At 40.6% G+C, this 17,780-nt stretch overlaps 2 protein-coding genes across 4 annotated transcripts in view; both read right to left on the bottom strand.

Annotated features, from left to right (window-relative positions):
* Window positions 1-26: 26 nt before the first annotated feature.
* Window positions 27-2,164, bottom strand: LOC311034947 (uncharacterized protein; the record flags this gene model as incomplete). Its single annotated transcript, XM_084042980.1, has 2 exons — window positions 2,082-2,164; window positions 27-1,493 (listed from the first exon to the last, which is right to left on the bottom strand). Exon 2 carries the CDS (start codon window positions 1,296-1,298, stop codon window positions 27-29), a length of 1,272 nt encoding a protein of 423 aa, XP_083899106.1. The 5' UTR covers window positions 1,299-1,493; window positions 2,082-2,164.
* A 5,024-nt stretch (window positions 2,165-7,188) lies between these two features.
* The window catches only part of pea15 (proliferation and apoptosis adaptor protein 15), a 64,816-nt gene continuing 54,224 nt past the window's right edge, over window positions 7,189-17,780 (bottom strand). For 2 of the 3 annotated variants that reach the window (XM_084043368.1, XM_084043367.1), the window contains 3 exons: window positions 15,826-16,000; window positions 14,348-14,503; window positions 7,189-13,063 (listed from right to left, as the gene is read on the bottom strand). In XM_084043368.1, coding sequence (XP_083899494.1) covers window positions 12,999-13,063; window positions 14,348-14,503; window positions 15,826-15,997 — 393 coding nt within the window. In that variant the 5' untranslated portion in view covers window positions 15,998-16,000 and the 3' untranslated portion in view covers window positions 7,189-12,998. The remainder of the gene's footprint in view (window positions 13,064-14,347; window positions 14,504-15,825; window positions 16,001-17,780) is intronic. The other variant, XR_014599680.1, reaches the window with a different exon arrangement.

Genomic DNA, 17,780 nt, shown 5'->3' with positions numbered 1-17,780 from the left:
GACAGACGATGTAACAACAAACATGGTTATGTTTGTTCATTGTGGATTCTAAAATGTCTCCTCAGATCATTTGATGCTGTGAATCCTTTCCCGCAACGTCCACAGGAATATGGTTTTTCCACCGAGTGTTTTCTGATATGGACTGTTAATTGACTCTCCTGACTAAACCGTTTCCAACAATGTGGACAATGGGTTCTGATATGGTCCGTTAAATAACTCTCCTGACTAAACCTTTTCTCACAATGTGGACAGGGAAACGGTTTTTCCCCTGTGTGCACTGTCATGTGGTACTGAAAATGATGTATCAGTCGGAACATTTTCCCACATTTTTTACAGGTATACGGTTTTCCCCCCGTATGAATTCTAACGTGGTCTTTCAGTTTATCTGCTTTTGCGAAATTCTTCCCACATTTTTTGCAGGTGCGTGGCTTTTCCGCCTTGTGCATTTTACAGTGGACTTTCAAAAGACTTATATTCCCAAACTTTTGTCCGCAGTCTTCACAGATATATGGTTTTCCCCCTGTATGAATTCTAACGTGGTCTTGCAGTTTATCTGCTTTCGTGAAACTCTTCCCACAGTTTTTACAGGTGTATGGTTTTTCCGCATTCTGTATGCTACCGTGGATTTTCAAAAGACTTTCATTCCCAAACTTTTGTCCGCGTTCCTCACAGATGTATGGTTTTACCCCTGTGGGTGCCGTCGTCGTGATCTCTATAATTCCCAACTTCCTCCCAAAACGCACGTAACACTGTTTAACAAAGCGCATGTCAGCAGGAGGAAGGTTGCTAACATCTGTCGTGCTACTCTCCTTAACAAAACGTCTTTGACTGTGACGTTTGCCCGCCTTGACCGTTTGGATGCTGTCAGGCCCACAAGCTTCAAACATGCCCTTCTGCGGACATTGCAGCTGGACTGTTTTTGTGTGGCGTTTGGTCTCATTCGCTGTAAGATCTTTAGTTGTGTTTGAACCGTGTTGTGCTCTATCCACCACGACGGCTTTGCCAGAATCATCACGTCGATTGACGGGATGACGACGCAGATGATCACGTGTCTTTGACATCACTAGCGGAAGTTCTGTTGCGTCCTCCTCTTCATCCGATGATGAACTGTCACACAAGTCGATGACTTCTTGTTTTGTCTTCTTGCTTCGTCTTGCACTACTAAGTTCAAAGTTGTCCGCCCTCTCTTCCGCCACTCTTCCCTGTGAACTTTCATTCAAGATAATGGCCTTTTCTTTACATTCTTTAAGTTTTTCTTCCTCAATGAAGTTCTTTAGAAACTCGTCCCAGTCCGTCATGGTGCCGGTGTCTTCAATTCCCTGCTCTCTTTATTTTCACAAAAACGAGGTTGTGAGCCCCCCGGCCATGTGGGGTCTGTCTGTTACAACATACTTTGGCAACATACTGTCAGGCGTGCCATCTCCTGCAGGTGTATGATGCTGGACATCCCACCGGGTCAACTGCCAGTTTCTGCATCGTGGTTCATTTGCACGCTGGAAAAAACAGACAAAGCAATCAAGACTCAGAAATACAATTATTAAAACAACTGATAGGCTAAGATTTGTATCCTGACCTGAAAATGGATTTTTCTCTATCTACTAAGAGTTGGAGAGAGAGGGAGACCCCTGTTACTGAACCAACACTCTAGTCTATAGCAATGATAACTCGTAATATACTGTACCTATTTAACACTTATATATTGCTGTCTGGTAATTTAAACCTCTACATGATTTTTGCATACCTTGTTAGTGTGGTTGCCCGAAAGGGCAACACACTATAGTACTTGTTATAATATGTGTGTGTGTGTGTGTGTGTGTGTGTGTGTGTGTGTGTGTGTGTGTGTGTGTGTGTAGCAATTAGTACTGTCCTTTTGAAAAGTGCTATAAATAAATTATTTTTTATTATATCGAAAGGATGCATGACGTTGGCGTCGCTTGCTGACAAAAACTGATCCTCAAAATGTCTGCAATGGACTCATAATGTACAGTAATTACTGTCTAATTTCTACATGGCAGTATTGATACTTTTGCTCAAGTAAAACATGTGACTATTTTGTTCACTGTACATTACAACACACTTACCTTATGCTTTTGTCATAAAACGTCCGTTATTTCCACAGAGCAGACAAAGGTCTACTGTAGGATGCTCCACCAACCTACCCCAGGTTAAGAAAACTACTGTGCATTCCGTACGTATAGCCTTCCTCGCGTGCATGTAAATCATAGTTCTAAAAGACGGAATGAATAGGCTACATACATAATATTAAGTGTGAGCTAGTTTGTGTCACGTTTTGGTTCCTCATCCTCCTCAGGATCATTCATTGTCAACATGCACAGCTTCATTCCAGTGTTGCCAGATTTTGCGGGAGAAATAAGCAACCAGGTCGAGGAAAACGAGCCCAAAACAAGCAACTAGCAACATGAGCACTTAAACCATCGGCTATTTGAAAATAGCCAATCTACAAGCTCTCAACACGCGTCGCGATGCGACGCCTATTGTGAGCTTGTAGATCTGCTATTTTCAAAAATAAATCTTGGGAAAAAAATGACACTGTGGAATATCTTTTGAAACAGTTTAACAACACAAATCTGGCAGGGGTCCCTTGGCCCATTCCCTGCCCTGACACAAACTATTTGCAGATGGGGGTCCGTGGACAAATACATATTAATTTGGGGGTCCTTTTGATTTGAAAATGTTTGAGAAGTTGAACCATTGGCCCAAATAAGCAACTACACTTTAGAAACAAACCCAAATAAGCAACTACACTTTAGAAACAAGCCCAAACAAACGCAACCCGCAACTAACAATATTTTTTGAACTTTGGAGAAAAATATGACCAACGTCGCTTATAATTAGCGGACATGGCAACGCTGATTCATTCAACATCAACGCGGCTGAAGCGAGAGGGACCCCTGGTTTGCTGCCCACAGACTGCCTGTATGAAAATGATCGAGGTATCATACAAATAGTAATTCTTCTGCCTACACATACGTCATGTCCTATGAGCGAATAGGGAAAGGGGATCAAAAACGTCAGCTGTGCCGAAATCGGGCCAAACAAAGGTGCTTATTTGGTCAAAAACCCGATAATAAAAGATAGTAAAGATACTATCTTTACTATCTATTCTATACTATAGTAAAGATAGTAAAACAATAACATTGTTGCATCTATATACCTGTAGAAAGCTATAAGCTTCCCTGAGACCAGCATTGAGAAAGTGCCCTGAGAGCAGCAAATTAATAATGTTGTTGTTGTTGTTGTTGTTGTTGTTGTATGTATATCATTTATTATGCCCTGAGAGCAGCATTGAGACACTGCCCTGAGAGCAGCATATTAACATTGTTGCATATATATACACCTGTAAAAGGCTATAAGCTACCCTGAGACCAGCATTGAGAAAGTGCCCTGAGAGCAGCAAATTAATTATGTTATACAGTATGTATATCATTTAAGCTGCCCTGAGACCAGCATTGAGAAAGTGCCCTGAGAGAAGCAAATTAATGTTGTTCTTGTATGTATATCATTTAAGCTGCCCTGTTAGCAGCATTGAGAAACTGCCCTGAAAGCAGCAAGTTAAGATTGTTGCATATATATACACCTGTAAAAGTAGGGTTGCCAACAGTCCCGTATTAGCCGGGACGCCCCGTATTTGAGCCAAAAGGGGCGTGTCCCGTACGGGACTTTGTTTGTCCCGGACTCCGGTGTAAAGGGAAAAATAAAAAATATATGTCTGTTTGCGCACAATACAGCGTGTCTGGCTGCGTGTTTGTGTGCTGTATGCGAAGGGCGCTAGGACCGCTCAGTTGACAGGGCAGGCACAGTGCTCGCACCCGTGCGTGTGTGTGTGTGAGATTTTCTCCGGTGGGCACGGCTCCCCCAAAATAATTAAATCACATAACCCTAACCCAACCCTAACCCTAAATCCTAAAACCGAAATAAAGTAACAAAAAAAGTAACTTTATCCGCGGGAAACCCGAAGAAAATCGCGCGCGCACGAGGGACCCATGCATGTGTCCCGTTTCCCCAGTTCTGGATGTTGGCAACCCTATGTAAAGGGCTATAAGCTGCCCTGAGACCAGCATTGAAAAACTGCCCTGAGAGCAGCAAATTAACATTGTTGCATACATATACATTTAGAAGGCTATAAACTGCCCTGAGACCAGCATTGAGAAACTGCCCTGAGAGCAGCATATTATCATGGTTGCAAATTAGCCTGGGCATAAAGTTTGACAGACCCCATCTTATTGGTTATTACTTTAGCACCACCCACAGCCCTTTTCACTTTCTTCATCTCAGTTTTCTCATTTCATTCAAACCATTGACTCCTTATTTCAGTTGTCTTATGTTTTAATTGTTGAGCTGAAGGTTTGCTCAACATTTTGTTATAGTTCTAAACAATACAGTGCTTGTCTGACTACATAGATAGCTTGTTGCCGGTTCAGATTAAATAACACCATAATTAAACTATGTGATAGATGCCTACAGCATAGATTGTCCACATGGCAAACTGGTCCAAATCCTTCTGCCGACAGCTCTACCTCTGGCTGATAGCCTAAACTGTGTGTTGCCTACTTTGCATGATCTTTTTATTTTGTTTTATTTTTTATTAGTAGTATCGAGTCAGTGTTAGCTGAACCTCTTTGTGTGGTTATAAAGTTGTGGATCATGTTTGATGCCGGCCTTTCTAAGGGAGAGGCCGGCCACCCTCTGAGAAAACGTAAAATTTTGCCCGCTTGATTGATGCAGATGGTATTTTAAAGACACATACTGTAAATATCATCAATCTTTGCCTCTAGTTTGATAATCATACATGATTGTAGTGGCTCATGCACAGAAACAAGATCACCCCAGGCAACACAGTAGGTTAGCAAATATATTTTAATATATAATATAATATTTATATTCATTTTAGCACAATGACAAAATGGCATCATTTCAGTTTGGTCTCATTTAAATCATGACCCCCCCCTCCCCCAAAAAAGCCACAACTATATTTATTTAACCATACACATCTTAATACCATGTTTTGTTGCAGTTGCTGTAAAGTAAATCCTGATTTTATTCTAATCCCGTCAATGAAAAACTGTAATTCTAACAGCATTAAGTCCATGGCATCCAGAGGATTACATTGTGTAAGTTAAACTTAAAAGTGATCTTGTGATGACACTCTTTGCTATACGTATTGTTAAAGAGAGTGCACCCCCACCCCCTTTCTCTCTTTCATCGGATCGAGACAATGTGATTAGATCAAACACTATTTGAATGTGTGTACTGTATATGTCATGTTACTAGTGTTCATTTACTTGTGTGACCTCTTAAGGTTTTACATTTATGAATGCATGGAACAACAGAACAGTATAGCACAACCAAACTAGTTTCCAGATACCGTGCAAAGTCGTAACAAGTTTTGCAAACGGACACAAAGACAGGCTACAGTCAGAGAAATAGAGAGAAAACTAACCCACTAACTGACCTTTAAGGCAGTGAAACACATGCAATTTTGGGCATGGGCAATCATGTGAGGCAACATTGCCTAAAAAGTGTCTGCGGTCATGTTGCTTTCATCGCATAGAAACACCTTGTTGCCAAGAGATATTTGATAAGATGTTTCACTCTACTGTACTTGGTTGCCTATTGCTGTGTTACCCATCTTTAGAGACCAAAGAAAACTGCACTCCACCGTATCTAAATAAGACAGCTGGGAACTTATCCTGAAACCTTCTGTGGAAACCCCTCTTTAATCTACAAGGCTCTTTTGTGGTAAATTAAATTGTCAGATGCCTACATAATACTAGAATAATCCTAAAACCAAAGCACGGGAATGTTTTTTTTTCCTTCTCTTTTAAAATCCACGTTGAAACGTTGCTAAAACTCACAGTGACAAAGCACATCACTTCATAAACGATGATCAGATTAACCAGACTTGCGCACTGAAAACACAATACTTCAAAATGGCTGCTAGTCTACTACTGCAAAAAACCAAACCAAAAATGAAACAAAACCAAAAATAAATCTTAGAAAATGGTCTTGAGATGCCTTTGAACCATCTGAAATAGGGATTATTTAATACACATACTGTATCTTACAATGTGATGATCTTCAATGTCAACTCCCCCTTCCCACCCCACACAGCAGTTCGCAACCAAGTGCCCCCCCCCCCCATACTGATGTGAAAGCCTGATATTTTGTACATAAAATGTAAACTTTAATTCTCAAAAGGAAAGCAAACAATTTCACATTTTGCCATATAGCTCCAGGGGGGTGCGGCGAATATGGTTAATAAGCATAATGCTCAATTTTTAAATATAATTCTCAATCCATCACTCACTCTTTGCCCTATGGTTAAAAGGGGGAACCATGGCGAGGTGCAAAACCACAAGCCACACGCCTGAAAACGTCACACATTCAGCATCCTCACGACTCCATCCAACTTCACAAAATCCAAAACACGTTTTTCATTAACAACAACCTCTCAAGTTGTATACAGCATGTTGTGCAAGACCTGCCACATTCAAAACGACAGACACAGCGGGTGTGACGCATCATTCCCCGCCATTTTTGGGTGACGTTTCCCATAAATGGGAAGTAAACGTATCACAGTCGACTTCCTTCCTGGTCACATCTCTAATTAAACTTTTTATTAACTATGCTGTTCCTTCGCTGCAACCCCAATGAAACGATGCTTCACTATCTTTTTATTTTCACTACACTAGTCAGAACTCATAGTAGTTAAGCCTAATTTATACTTTGTCATACGACGATGTTGTGCGCCGAAAACAGCCTACAAGCTCACAATGCGTCGCACCCGCCACACATTTCCGGCACTTGACACCATCGTACGACAAATATGTCAGGCTTTACTTTCTCTCTTTCTCTGTCTCTCTCTCTCTCTCTCTCCTTTTCTCTCTATCCATGCACTCCCACAAACTCAACACCCTCTATATGTGTAGCTACCTTGATATGTAGACAGGGAAATTAAATGATTATAGGCAAGCCAGGGGCTGCCTACAATTGCATCTCATGTATGTATCTGATTGGTCGATTCTGTGACCACTATCATTTTGTCATGATTCCGAAACCACAACAACAAAACAAAACAAGAGGTGACAATGACATCTGAGCTAAACAGTAAAGTATAATAGAAAAACACAAGAAATGTGTTATGGTATAAGCAATAATACCATGAAATGAAGATTAAATTATTTTGTATGTATTTGTTTTTCCTTTAAGTCATTGTCCCAAGCTGAAACTTAAAAAACATATATATATAAATGCAAAAGCAAATTGCAGTAAATATATTGTCGCTGTTGGGCAGAAAATGAATGCCCCATTTTATACTTTGTCTTAAGACAGTGTTGCGGTAAAGTAGCCGATATTCAACACGTCAGGATGCAACGCTTTGTAAGCTTGTATATCTGCTATGAGATTGGATAAGTCTATCTGTGGGTGTTACCCATACTTAACCAAAGAGGTTGTGTGACTAAACATTGGACCGATTGGAACACAGGTTCTTTTTTCCCATTTCCTGAAAAGTTTTGGACATACAAGGTTTCTGCCCGACAGCGACAATATGAAAAGAAATATCTTGGTCATTGTTGGTATCAACTTCAAATTAGATAAGCTACACATTTCATTCCCATGATTTGTTTCCAGTTAGTAAACATAGTCAGGATAGATAATAAAAAACAAAACAATATATAGGCATGAAATAAATTAAACAGTTACCAAAAACAAAACAAAAACAAAAAAACAAACACAATGATATATTCACATTACATTATGTACAACCTAACCAGTAATTGACAAAAGAAATTAACTACTCGTCTTAAGGGAAAACTCAAGATGACACTCTACACGGATCTAAACTGTAATGAACTGTAGGCTTTGCCATGCTCTGTAGGCTATAGCAATACACAATGTATGCCTTTTCTTTTTTTTTACTTTATGCTTCTATATATCTGTCTTGATTATACTGAGATAATAATCATAAATATACATTTTTAGTAGTTTTATACTTTTGCAGCATTTACTAAGTTGATATGTACTCAGTACATGGATATCCAAATTTGACATCATTTGCGACTGATATGTTGATATATTATGTGCTGATGGCCACAGAAAAAGCCAAGCAATGCTAAACATAATGTAAGTGTGTGTGTGTGTATGTTTTTGTTTATGATTTTTCTTTCTCATCCAATTTGATAAACATAATGACAAAATGCATTGTTTGACAGAGCAAACACCGTGAAAAACACAAATCTCTGTAGCACTAAAGTCAGACAGGTTGTGCCACAGTTACTGGGATGATGAAAAAGGGATCAAAACAAGTTAAAAAAAAAGAGAAAAAAATGTAATTAAATAAGAATAGATTTGTTAGGGATGCAGCATACTCCATAAACACAGGATGCGAAATGATGCTGCAACTATACACAACAACAAAAAGGCCATTCCTGAGAACAACCAAATGTGAATATGTTGTGACACGCGGCAAAATAAAGGTAAGCTTTGCCTGCGAGCATCTATAGCAACAGGCAGCTGTAGCTTTTATTAGATTTGTGTTTATTTTGCTTCTTGTTTTGATGGATATACATGGGCAACTCTACCGTCAGACTACCTCCCACACAGTTGCCAATGAGACAGTCCATTAGCTACTGGGATTCAGAAACCATCCAAAATTTTAGGGGGAAAAAGAACATCATTTGTCACATACATCAAATTTCACATGTTGATATTCAAGAAGCACTTGAAATACAAAGAAGAAAAATAAAGAAACAATCCCTTGTTATTTGTATGTACAACAGTCTGCACACTCACATACAATACATAAGATGTAGGAAATAACTTTCAACTTTCAGTTAACAGAACCATTGCGGCTCTTTAAAAGGAAATGGCGAGCACTGTAGCAGGCCTTGGACCGATTCAGCATTTAATGTCAACACGCAAATCTCCCAGGAAATGTTAGCAAAGACCATTACCCACAGGTCATAGCAGTAAGTACAGCTGCCTCCCTTTACCTCATGACCGATATCTATAATCGACAATGTAATTAGACTCAGGGCTGCGTATAGCGCACACCGCTTCGCGTTTCAGGGCCTGGTCGAGCAAGGGAGTAATTCCATCACTACAACACTGAAAAATCTAAAGAGTTTCTGAGATGAAATTGAAGAGTTTGGCTCCAAAATGATACAGAATACACCATTTGAAATGTGTTTGAAACCAATCCTAGACATGCCAATTGTTTGCTGCCATGTAACTAAACGTCTGGGATATACTGTCGATTATTACTGAGATTATTACTTATTCTAAGATCTTAATAGTAAACATTTTAGACACAGTAATGATTTGTATTTTCAAAGCCTTATACAATGTACTTCAGGTAAAGGATGTACAGTATGGAATTTTGGAAACCCTTCATTTTACCTAAAAAAAAACAACTGATTGGTCCAACACCACTTCAGACACTGACAAAAAGATGAGGGCTGAACATGTTGTCCCCTGAACCAAATCAAACTAAATCATAATAATCTGTCACTGCTGAGTGTGATCCCATGCACTCACACAAGGTCTAACCGAGATCTGTGAGATATAGACCAGCGTTACTTGACAAATGGTTTTGGCTTTTGGTACCTTCTCCCAAGGTCACAGGTTAAGAACGAAATGGACTATTGGGGAATGTTGCGTCAATCTAGTGTACTGGTGCCGTGACTTCATGTTGAAGGTCAAACTTGGGTCCCAGTGCAAAACCAGCTGTGAACCACTGTTCCTAGGTAGATTCGGGGTCAACATATTTACATACCAACGTGTCCCTGACTGTGACTCACAAAACCCTGTGTACTCAATTCAGTGGTCATTTGGGGAAAGGATATTTATGTTCATACGAACCCAAATGCATAGAATTACAACTCAATCCAACACCACGATATACGGCGAGCAATACAAAAAAACTTAGATCACAGAAACCTGTGATCAAAATAAAAGTCTTCTGGTCATTGGCACTGGGGTTAGGGTGGAGGAGGGCACAGTTGTGGTGCACTGTAGGTGCGGATAGCGGAGGGAGGGAGGGAGGGAGGGAGGTGTGTTCACATTAAGGTGAGTTTGGGGGAGAAATGTATGATTGCTAGAATAGATACATATTTCTTTTGTCGTTTTTGTTTGTTCATTTAGATCGGACAGTTTTAACGGACACAGACATAAAAAGGTGCCATTAATTATCACTATTTAGAAGCAGACCTTCAGACATTCTGCACACACCGACACTAAAGGAGTGTAAAGTAGAAGTTCTTTTGATTATTTGTGTCCCGTTGCACTGGCAAACGCACAGCCTCTCTCACAGTTGTGACAAGTTTCACTGTTCAGATTGAACAAGATACATTTGATAAGGCTTTGCCGTGGGGTTAAAGTAGACACAGTGTTCACTTAAACCACTTAAACCCTATTCTTCTGCCTACACATACGTCATGTCCTAATAAGAGCGAATAGGAGAAGGGGATCAACGTCACGTGAGGCCTTTGTTTAGCCCAGAAAACCGTCAGCTGTTCCAAAATCGGGCCAAACAAAGGTGCTTATTGGTCAAAAACCCGGATGGTGTCTCAAAGAATATGGTTTAGCGGAGTCCCTGAGGGAGCTCTATGCTAGTGTATTTTCAGTTTTCTGTTATTGTGGGGAAAGCTTTCGCTGAAAACAAGCTCACAGCTTGTCGATCTGCTGTTTTCTGTGAATGCTTTCCCCACAATACGGCTGCTGGGGTTTAAGTGGTTAAGTATGGTTTCAACAGTCTTGCTAGCTAGTGTGTTGGTATATCGTGGCTGAGAGAGTTCAAAATGCACCTATGCACCAGGGCATAGTCTCTGTGCATCGGTAATCTTTTGAAGTACAAAATATGGACTGCTGAAATGGGTGTTATGAGCCACGTACTACTTTATGCGTATTAAAGGCTATCTTGTATGATCACTTCTTTTCTGTCATTAGTTGAAGCCTTAGTCCCACCCCCTTCAGTTCACTGGACTCATCGATTGCATTGGTGTGTTATTTATTTTAGTGTTTGTCTCTTTATCGACCACTTGTACACATTTTCTAGAACTCAGTAAATAAAAGATCAAGTATAGCATACTTTCATGATATAGTCTTGCATGTTCTGATATAATATATAGTCCAGAGTACATGGACTTGCACTCTTTTCTATGGAACTTTGTCAACGCATGTTGAAACATTGAATGTTGAACAAGATATTGATAGCACACGTCACTAATGTGTTGATATTAACTTGTGTTGCGTTGCATTGAAAATTACTATGTATATTGTCCTGTTGACCCAAATTACATTATTTTAAGAGTAGCGGAAATGTCTCACGTCAAATAAGATCAAATCAGATTAGAATCCTAAGAAGTCTTAAATTACAAAGCAATTCTATGCTATACAGTTTCTAAATGAAAACCAAACTTAGCAAGAGTAAGCCAAAATGGGTTGCAAATTACAGACCAGAGTGTTCTCTATGGAACATATTGGTAAATATATTATTCTGTAAATATTGTTTTTTAAATATATTAATTATATATTTACATCTCTGGCATAGTAAACTAACAGAATTGTATATTCTTTCTTTACTGGTCCCCATGACAAAAACAAAACCCAAATGTAAATAAAACAGATACAGTCTGGGACATCCTTGAATGAAAATTACCAAAATATTGACAGTGGCCTTACGCTGTACGCACAGAAATACTGATACCTCCTGATACCTCCACAAAATAAACTGTCTCATACGTCAGTCCATAGTCAAAAGGCAAGTAGTGGCTAGTCCTATATTTTTTTTGCTTGGAATTGTGGTGACTTGACTTTTATCTGAGTAAAGCCTACATTTTATGCTTCAGTCATATGTCGGTATCGCACGGCAAAAATAGCAGATTTACAAGCTCACAAAGCGACACGCTGTGAGCTTGCAAATCGTCTAGTTAGGGCACGTGACACCGTCGTACAACGAAGTATAAATGGGGCTTAGAAGTGTAAAGGGATAGAGACATCATAGCTAACAGTGACAGTCCTTCACTAGTTTACAATACATAACGACTGGGTCTTTCTAAGAGTAGGTAATAAGTAACTTGATGGGTTGCATGCTCAGCACACACACACACACACACACACACACACACACACACACACACACACACACACACACACACACACACACACACACACACACACACACACACACACACACACACACACACACACACACACAGCTTTACTGCAAGCGTACTCGTAAACACATACTGGAGCGAGGGTTGTAAGAGTTCTACTATTTACAGTAGCTTACTTTCAAATTAGATTTAATTTAGATTTTTTTTTTCAATTTATTTTTTTGATTAAATTCATGTTTTGCAGGGACTTAAATGGGGTCTTTCTGGGTAGTTTTCACCTTGGCGTTTTAGTAAACAAAAGCAATCTTAACACAAGCACGCACGCACAAACACACACTCACAAACCACTTTCACAGTGACACCCAGACACGCCTGAGTAAGCGCAACATTACAGATCCCAACAGCGCTACAGATTGCAGATTACCATACTAAGATTACAAATGACCATACTACACATTGCAGATTACCATACTACTCCTGTTGTGAACTGAGCCAGCATTTGAGAAAAAAGCACAGACGTTTGGCTGTCTCCTTCTTTCACACTTCATCTGTCCATCTTTCCAGCTCTTCCACTTTATCGTTTTTCCCCCCAGCTCTCCCCCTTTCCCCGTATAACTCAGGAGATGAGGTTTACGAGGTGATGAAATATCACTGCGATCTGATTGGTTGTTTTTTTTGGAGGTGGCCTGTGGCACTGTGTCGTAGAAGGTGTGGGTGCCGTACGGTGAGGATGATGAGGAACCGGGGCGTGACTATGAAGGTGGGCAGAGATGGTTGGTTGGTCATTCTGTCGGTCAGTTGGTTGATTGGAGTGTCAGGGGGTGGTGAGGGTCAAAGTGCAAAGGTCAGGGCCTCAGGACCTCACACTTTTTTAGGGGGAGGGGCCAACTTGATGATCTCATCTTCAGAGGGCTGACGGATGATGTCTGAGGAAGAGAGGGGGCGAGAGAGAGTGAGAAGGAGAGAGAGAGAGAGAGAGAGAGAGAGGGAGTCCATGAGTGAAATGTACTTGTTGAGGCCAGGAAACTACTAACAATGATGACCAGACTATGACATCAGCACTATGATGTCAGTCATCTACATCACATGTGTGCTATGACAGTATGTTGATTGATTGATTGAATACTTTATTAACAGTTTGCTAAAATTAGGTGCAGTTATACAATAATACAAAAAGGATAACACAAAAATCCCTGAGGGCTTGTTTCCATTGTGATCCTATAAATTCAATAAATCAAGACATATAAAGACAAACAATACTATACAAGAAATCATCAATACTAGAAGCAGTAAAAGTATATTTACAGAAAAACTAGTGGGGGGTAATAATCTTTTGGCAAGCTAGAAGACTTGTCTAGGCCCAGTTGCAGATTGCAGACAGGTGCTCTGTTATGGCGGTTTTGAAGGAGGGTAGGGAGTCACACTTTTTGATGGCTGGTAGGGCATTCCACATTTTGGTGGAATAACAGTAGAATTAATTCATCCCCATGTTTGTGCCGAATCTCGGGTAATGAGATCAGTGGAGCTCCCTCTGGTGTTGTGCCCATGGGCGTTTCTCACTCTTTTGAAGTAGTTGGCAAGCTAGAAGACTTAACACTATGTTTATTTGCATCTGTGACATTGTAATGGGATTCAAATGTTTATTGTTTCTCATTAGCCCTATGTATGTACTTTATATGTTGTTATCAGGGTGTCCTTGAAAAAGAGAGCTTGCTCTCAATGGGCTTCCCTGAATAAATAAAGGAAAAAGAAAGTAAAGACAGGTACATGGGCACTGGTCCCTTGAGTATCTTGAAGACCATGCCCATTGCAAGTTGCTGTACCCTGAGCCATCCCACCCTCGCATAATGAGATTTGAGAGGTCTGAAGTTTTCTGGGCAAAGTTTCTGCCCAATCCAACCTCCTATGACTTCAAGTATGAAATTCAATTTCTAAAAAGAAATATTTCAAAAAGTATGAAACATTATGTGAATTTCTTTTACATAATGTTATCTCTCAGCCTACAGGACAGACAGTCAGACAGACATACAAGCACGCACGCACACACGCATGCACGCACGCACACACACACACACACACCCCATAGGAGCCACGCCGTAAGAAAACTGTGTTAAAAGGAAAGAAGTGTAGGAATGTCATATACAGTAGCTGACCCCCAAACGACAACACACCACGACACAACAGGAAGAACAAGCAGAGAGTTGACACACCTTTGTATTTCTTGGCAGAGGGGATGCGTGTGAGCTTGGTGTCGATCTCCTCGTCCTCCGAGATCTTCAGCACGGTGGTGCGGTATTCAATCACCCGCGTCAGCAGGTCTGGCCGCCGTGAGATCTCAAAGATGTGCTCGATGTACGACAGGTTATCTGTGGCGGGCGGGGGGGGATATCGATCTGTTTAGTGCTTTGAGTTTTTATTTTATTTATTTTTTTACCATTGTCTGACGAGGGCAAACATGAAAACATAAAGAACTGTCGATTTTCACAGAAGCCTTGTCTACTCTATACTAGGGCTTCCATTCATGAAATAATCCTTGTGTTTAAATATTGTCGCTGGCAGGCAGAAACCTTGTATCTCCATATTTATGCTTTTTATGTTTCTTTGTCAATTATTGCCCTACTCTGTCGTGTTGTGCAAAAGCAGCAAAAATAGCAGATCTGCAAGCTCACGTGTGGCGGTGCAGTGTTTGCTTGCATATCTGTCGTCTTTTAAGCCGTACTTTCTCAAAATAGGGGATGCCTGGTTGAAAGTGGTGAAGTCTGTCTATTGTTTTTTATAAATATTTAAGCAATGGAAAGTATTAACATGAGCTTTTGTGACTAATAATGAATACATTGAATTAATTGGAATATGTTGAATTCATTGGTGCATAGGTTCGTTTTTCCACTTCCTGAAAAGTAATGGTTTTGGACATAAAAGGTTTCTGCCTGACAGCAAAAATGGCAAAAAAAGAATATATCGTCTCTGCCGGGTGGAATCCTCATATGTCCAAAATTCTAATTCAGATTAAAATTCAAAAATAGCAAAAGTAGCAGATCGACAAGCTCAAAACGTGGTGCTTCACGCCACGCTTCGAGTGTGTAGATCTGCTACTTTGTTGCTTTTGTGTGAAGCTGCAGTATGTAGGGCGTTAAAGGTTCTATGACATTCATTTTCACTTTATTTTTTTATTTTTTTGGGGGGTTTTATGACCTCAATTACACCCAAAAAAACTGAACTTTGAACATTCAGTGGATTTTCTGTGGTCTGGGGTTTTCTGAATAATTAGGCTGAAAAGTAATCTGAGATTGGCCTTGGGGGGGGGGGCGGAGCAGAGGTGATGATTGACAGGCAAAATCCCTCAACAGCGACACCCGCAGGCAAAGATTTATTTTTTCATTGTAGTTGAAAAGGCTTTAGAAATGTGAGAGAAAAACACCTGCAATGGCTAACTAGAGGAATTTTCAGTTAAAACTTTTTATACACGTTTGAAGGACCATGACAAAGACTTTTAATGTGTTGTAAAACTGAATGTCATGAAACCTTTAATGTACGGAAAAACTGAAAAAGTTAGAATATGGAGATAAGGGGTTTCTGACATCAACGATATAGTTTATATTTTCCTATGGATGAAGATCTAATCCCACGGTCAGAACTCTCGTACGGGGACCAGTGTCCCCCCCTCCCCCTCTCCCTCTCTCTCTCTCACCATGGGCCAGCTTGTCATTCTTCTCCAGGTAGTTGAACCACTCCTTGGAGGAGGTGATGTTGTTGCTCTGGTCCTCGGGGATGTCCTCCTTGCAGGCCGACTTCAGCTGCTCCAGGTCCTCGTTGGTGATGTTCTCGGACAGGTCGCTGAGCAAAGAGCTGTACTCCGCCATGTTCTGCTCGGGGGGGGGGGGGGGGGGGGGGAAAAGGAGAGGATGTATTAGATCATTGGTTCTCAAAGTGCGGTCCTTCAGGGAGTTCCAGGGGATCCCCAGCTAAATGATGGATAGTTAGGAACCAAATGGACCCTGGTCTGTAACTCAGAGAGTGTACAAATGTGGGTCCCAGAGATAGAAATGGCATTAAATTGGGGTCCGTAGCCTAATGCATGTCAAACTGGGGGGTCCTTGAAATTGAAATGGTTGAGAATCACTGCTAGAGCCGTACAAATCTTCTCTTATGGGTGTCCCTGCACATGTCTTTTCAAATGGGGGTCCGCGGGCTAATAAGTGTCAATTTGGGGGTCCTTGACATGAAAATGTTTGAGAACCACTGTATTAGATCCCATCCTTCTGTCTTGTATGGACCTGTTTACCCCCCTACTTAAATTCTCTTTTACATTAGAACACTGGAGCCTAGTACCGCACACACTCCCAGGACTGTCTAATGTTTGGGGTTCCACATGTCTCCACCATCAATGTTGGAAAGACTGCGTTTAAGTTTTGTGCCACGCATACTTGGAATCATTTACAGGGTACTGTTCAAGTACCATTCCCTTGTTCTCCTGGGACATTTTCAGTCAAATACATCAACTTCAGTTAACCTTAACTGCACCTGTTTTAAAGCTCTCTGTCACCCTCTTGTGGTGACACTAAAAAGTGGTCTGACATGGGTGCCAGCCTTGCTGTGGCAAATGAATCAACAAACACTCTGTCACTGACTTTGCATAGATACCGAATAGATTTGAGCACACATTTATTTATAAAATATAGCAGTAGCAATGAACAACAGATAGAAGGATTGAAGAATCCTTCAATTGAAGAAAGAGAACAGAAGAGAAAAAGAGAGACAGAATAAGAGGTGGTGCAATTTAGACCTGCTTCAAAGATCCTGGAGATGTATGTGCACAGAGAGAGAGAGAGATAGACAGACAGACAGACAGACAGACAGACAGACAGACAGACAGACAGACAGATGAAATGTTACACAGCTCCGTTTATACATGTCCTTATTCTAGTAGGGCTATATTCATTAATTCTCTGTGTTTTGCATTTCACACATGTGTTGGCAATATGAACGTATGTTTCCCATGTCAATACAGCCCCTTTGAATTCAATTCAATTCACGCACGCGCGCGCACACACACACACACACATTATATAGGGTACAAGGATACCAGAGCCCCTGTCACCAGTATACGAAGAGGTCCTCACATTTTAGCCCCTACTCTGTTGCAAGTAAAATACCGGAATTAAAAATGTACTTGAGTAAAAGTGCAAAAGTATTCACATTAAAATGACTGTACTGAAAGTAAAAGTACTTATTTTGCAGAATGTCCCATTTCACAAGTTTCTCAATGTATAAAATGCTTTGAAAATAGCAGATCTACGATCTACAAGCTCACAACGCGTCACTACGTCAAAGTTGTCAAATTATTGTAGTGAAGTAAAAGTACAATAATTGTCTCTGAGATGTAGTGGAGTAGAAGTAAAAGTATAGAAAATTGGAAATACTCCAGTAAAGTAAAAGTACCCGTCACTGACTGAGACTGTCTGTCTGTCTGTCTTTCTGTCTGTCTGTCACCCTTCTCTCCATTTCGGTGCCTTGCAGTACTTCATGAGTTCACTAGTGTGCCTCCCCCCTCAAGTCTTGTCGCAGATAAACGAAGAGAAGCCCCTTCCGGGCTGATCTCTGTGAATTGGTACTGAGTACTGACCTATATAATAGAGCTGTCAT

Source organism: Gymnoscopelus microlampas (assembly GCF_963454915.1).
Source record: "Gymnoscopelus microlampas genome assembly, chromosome: 19".
Lineage (NCBI taxonomy): Eukaryota > Metazoa > Chordata > Actinopteri > Myctophiformes > Myctophidae > Gymnoscopelus > Gymnoscopelus microlampas.
The sequence above is the reverse complement of the archived record's forward strand: the minus strand, read 5'-3'. Positions and strand labels throughout refer to the sequence as shown.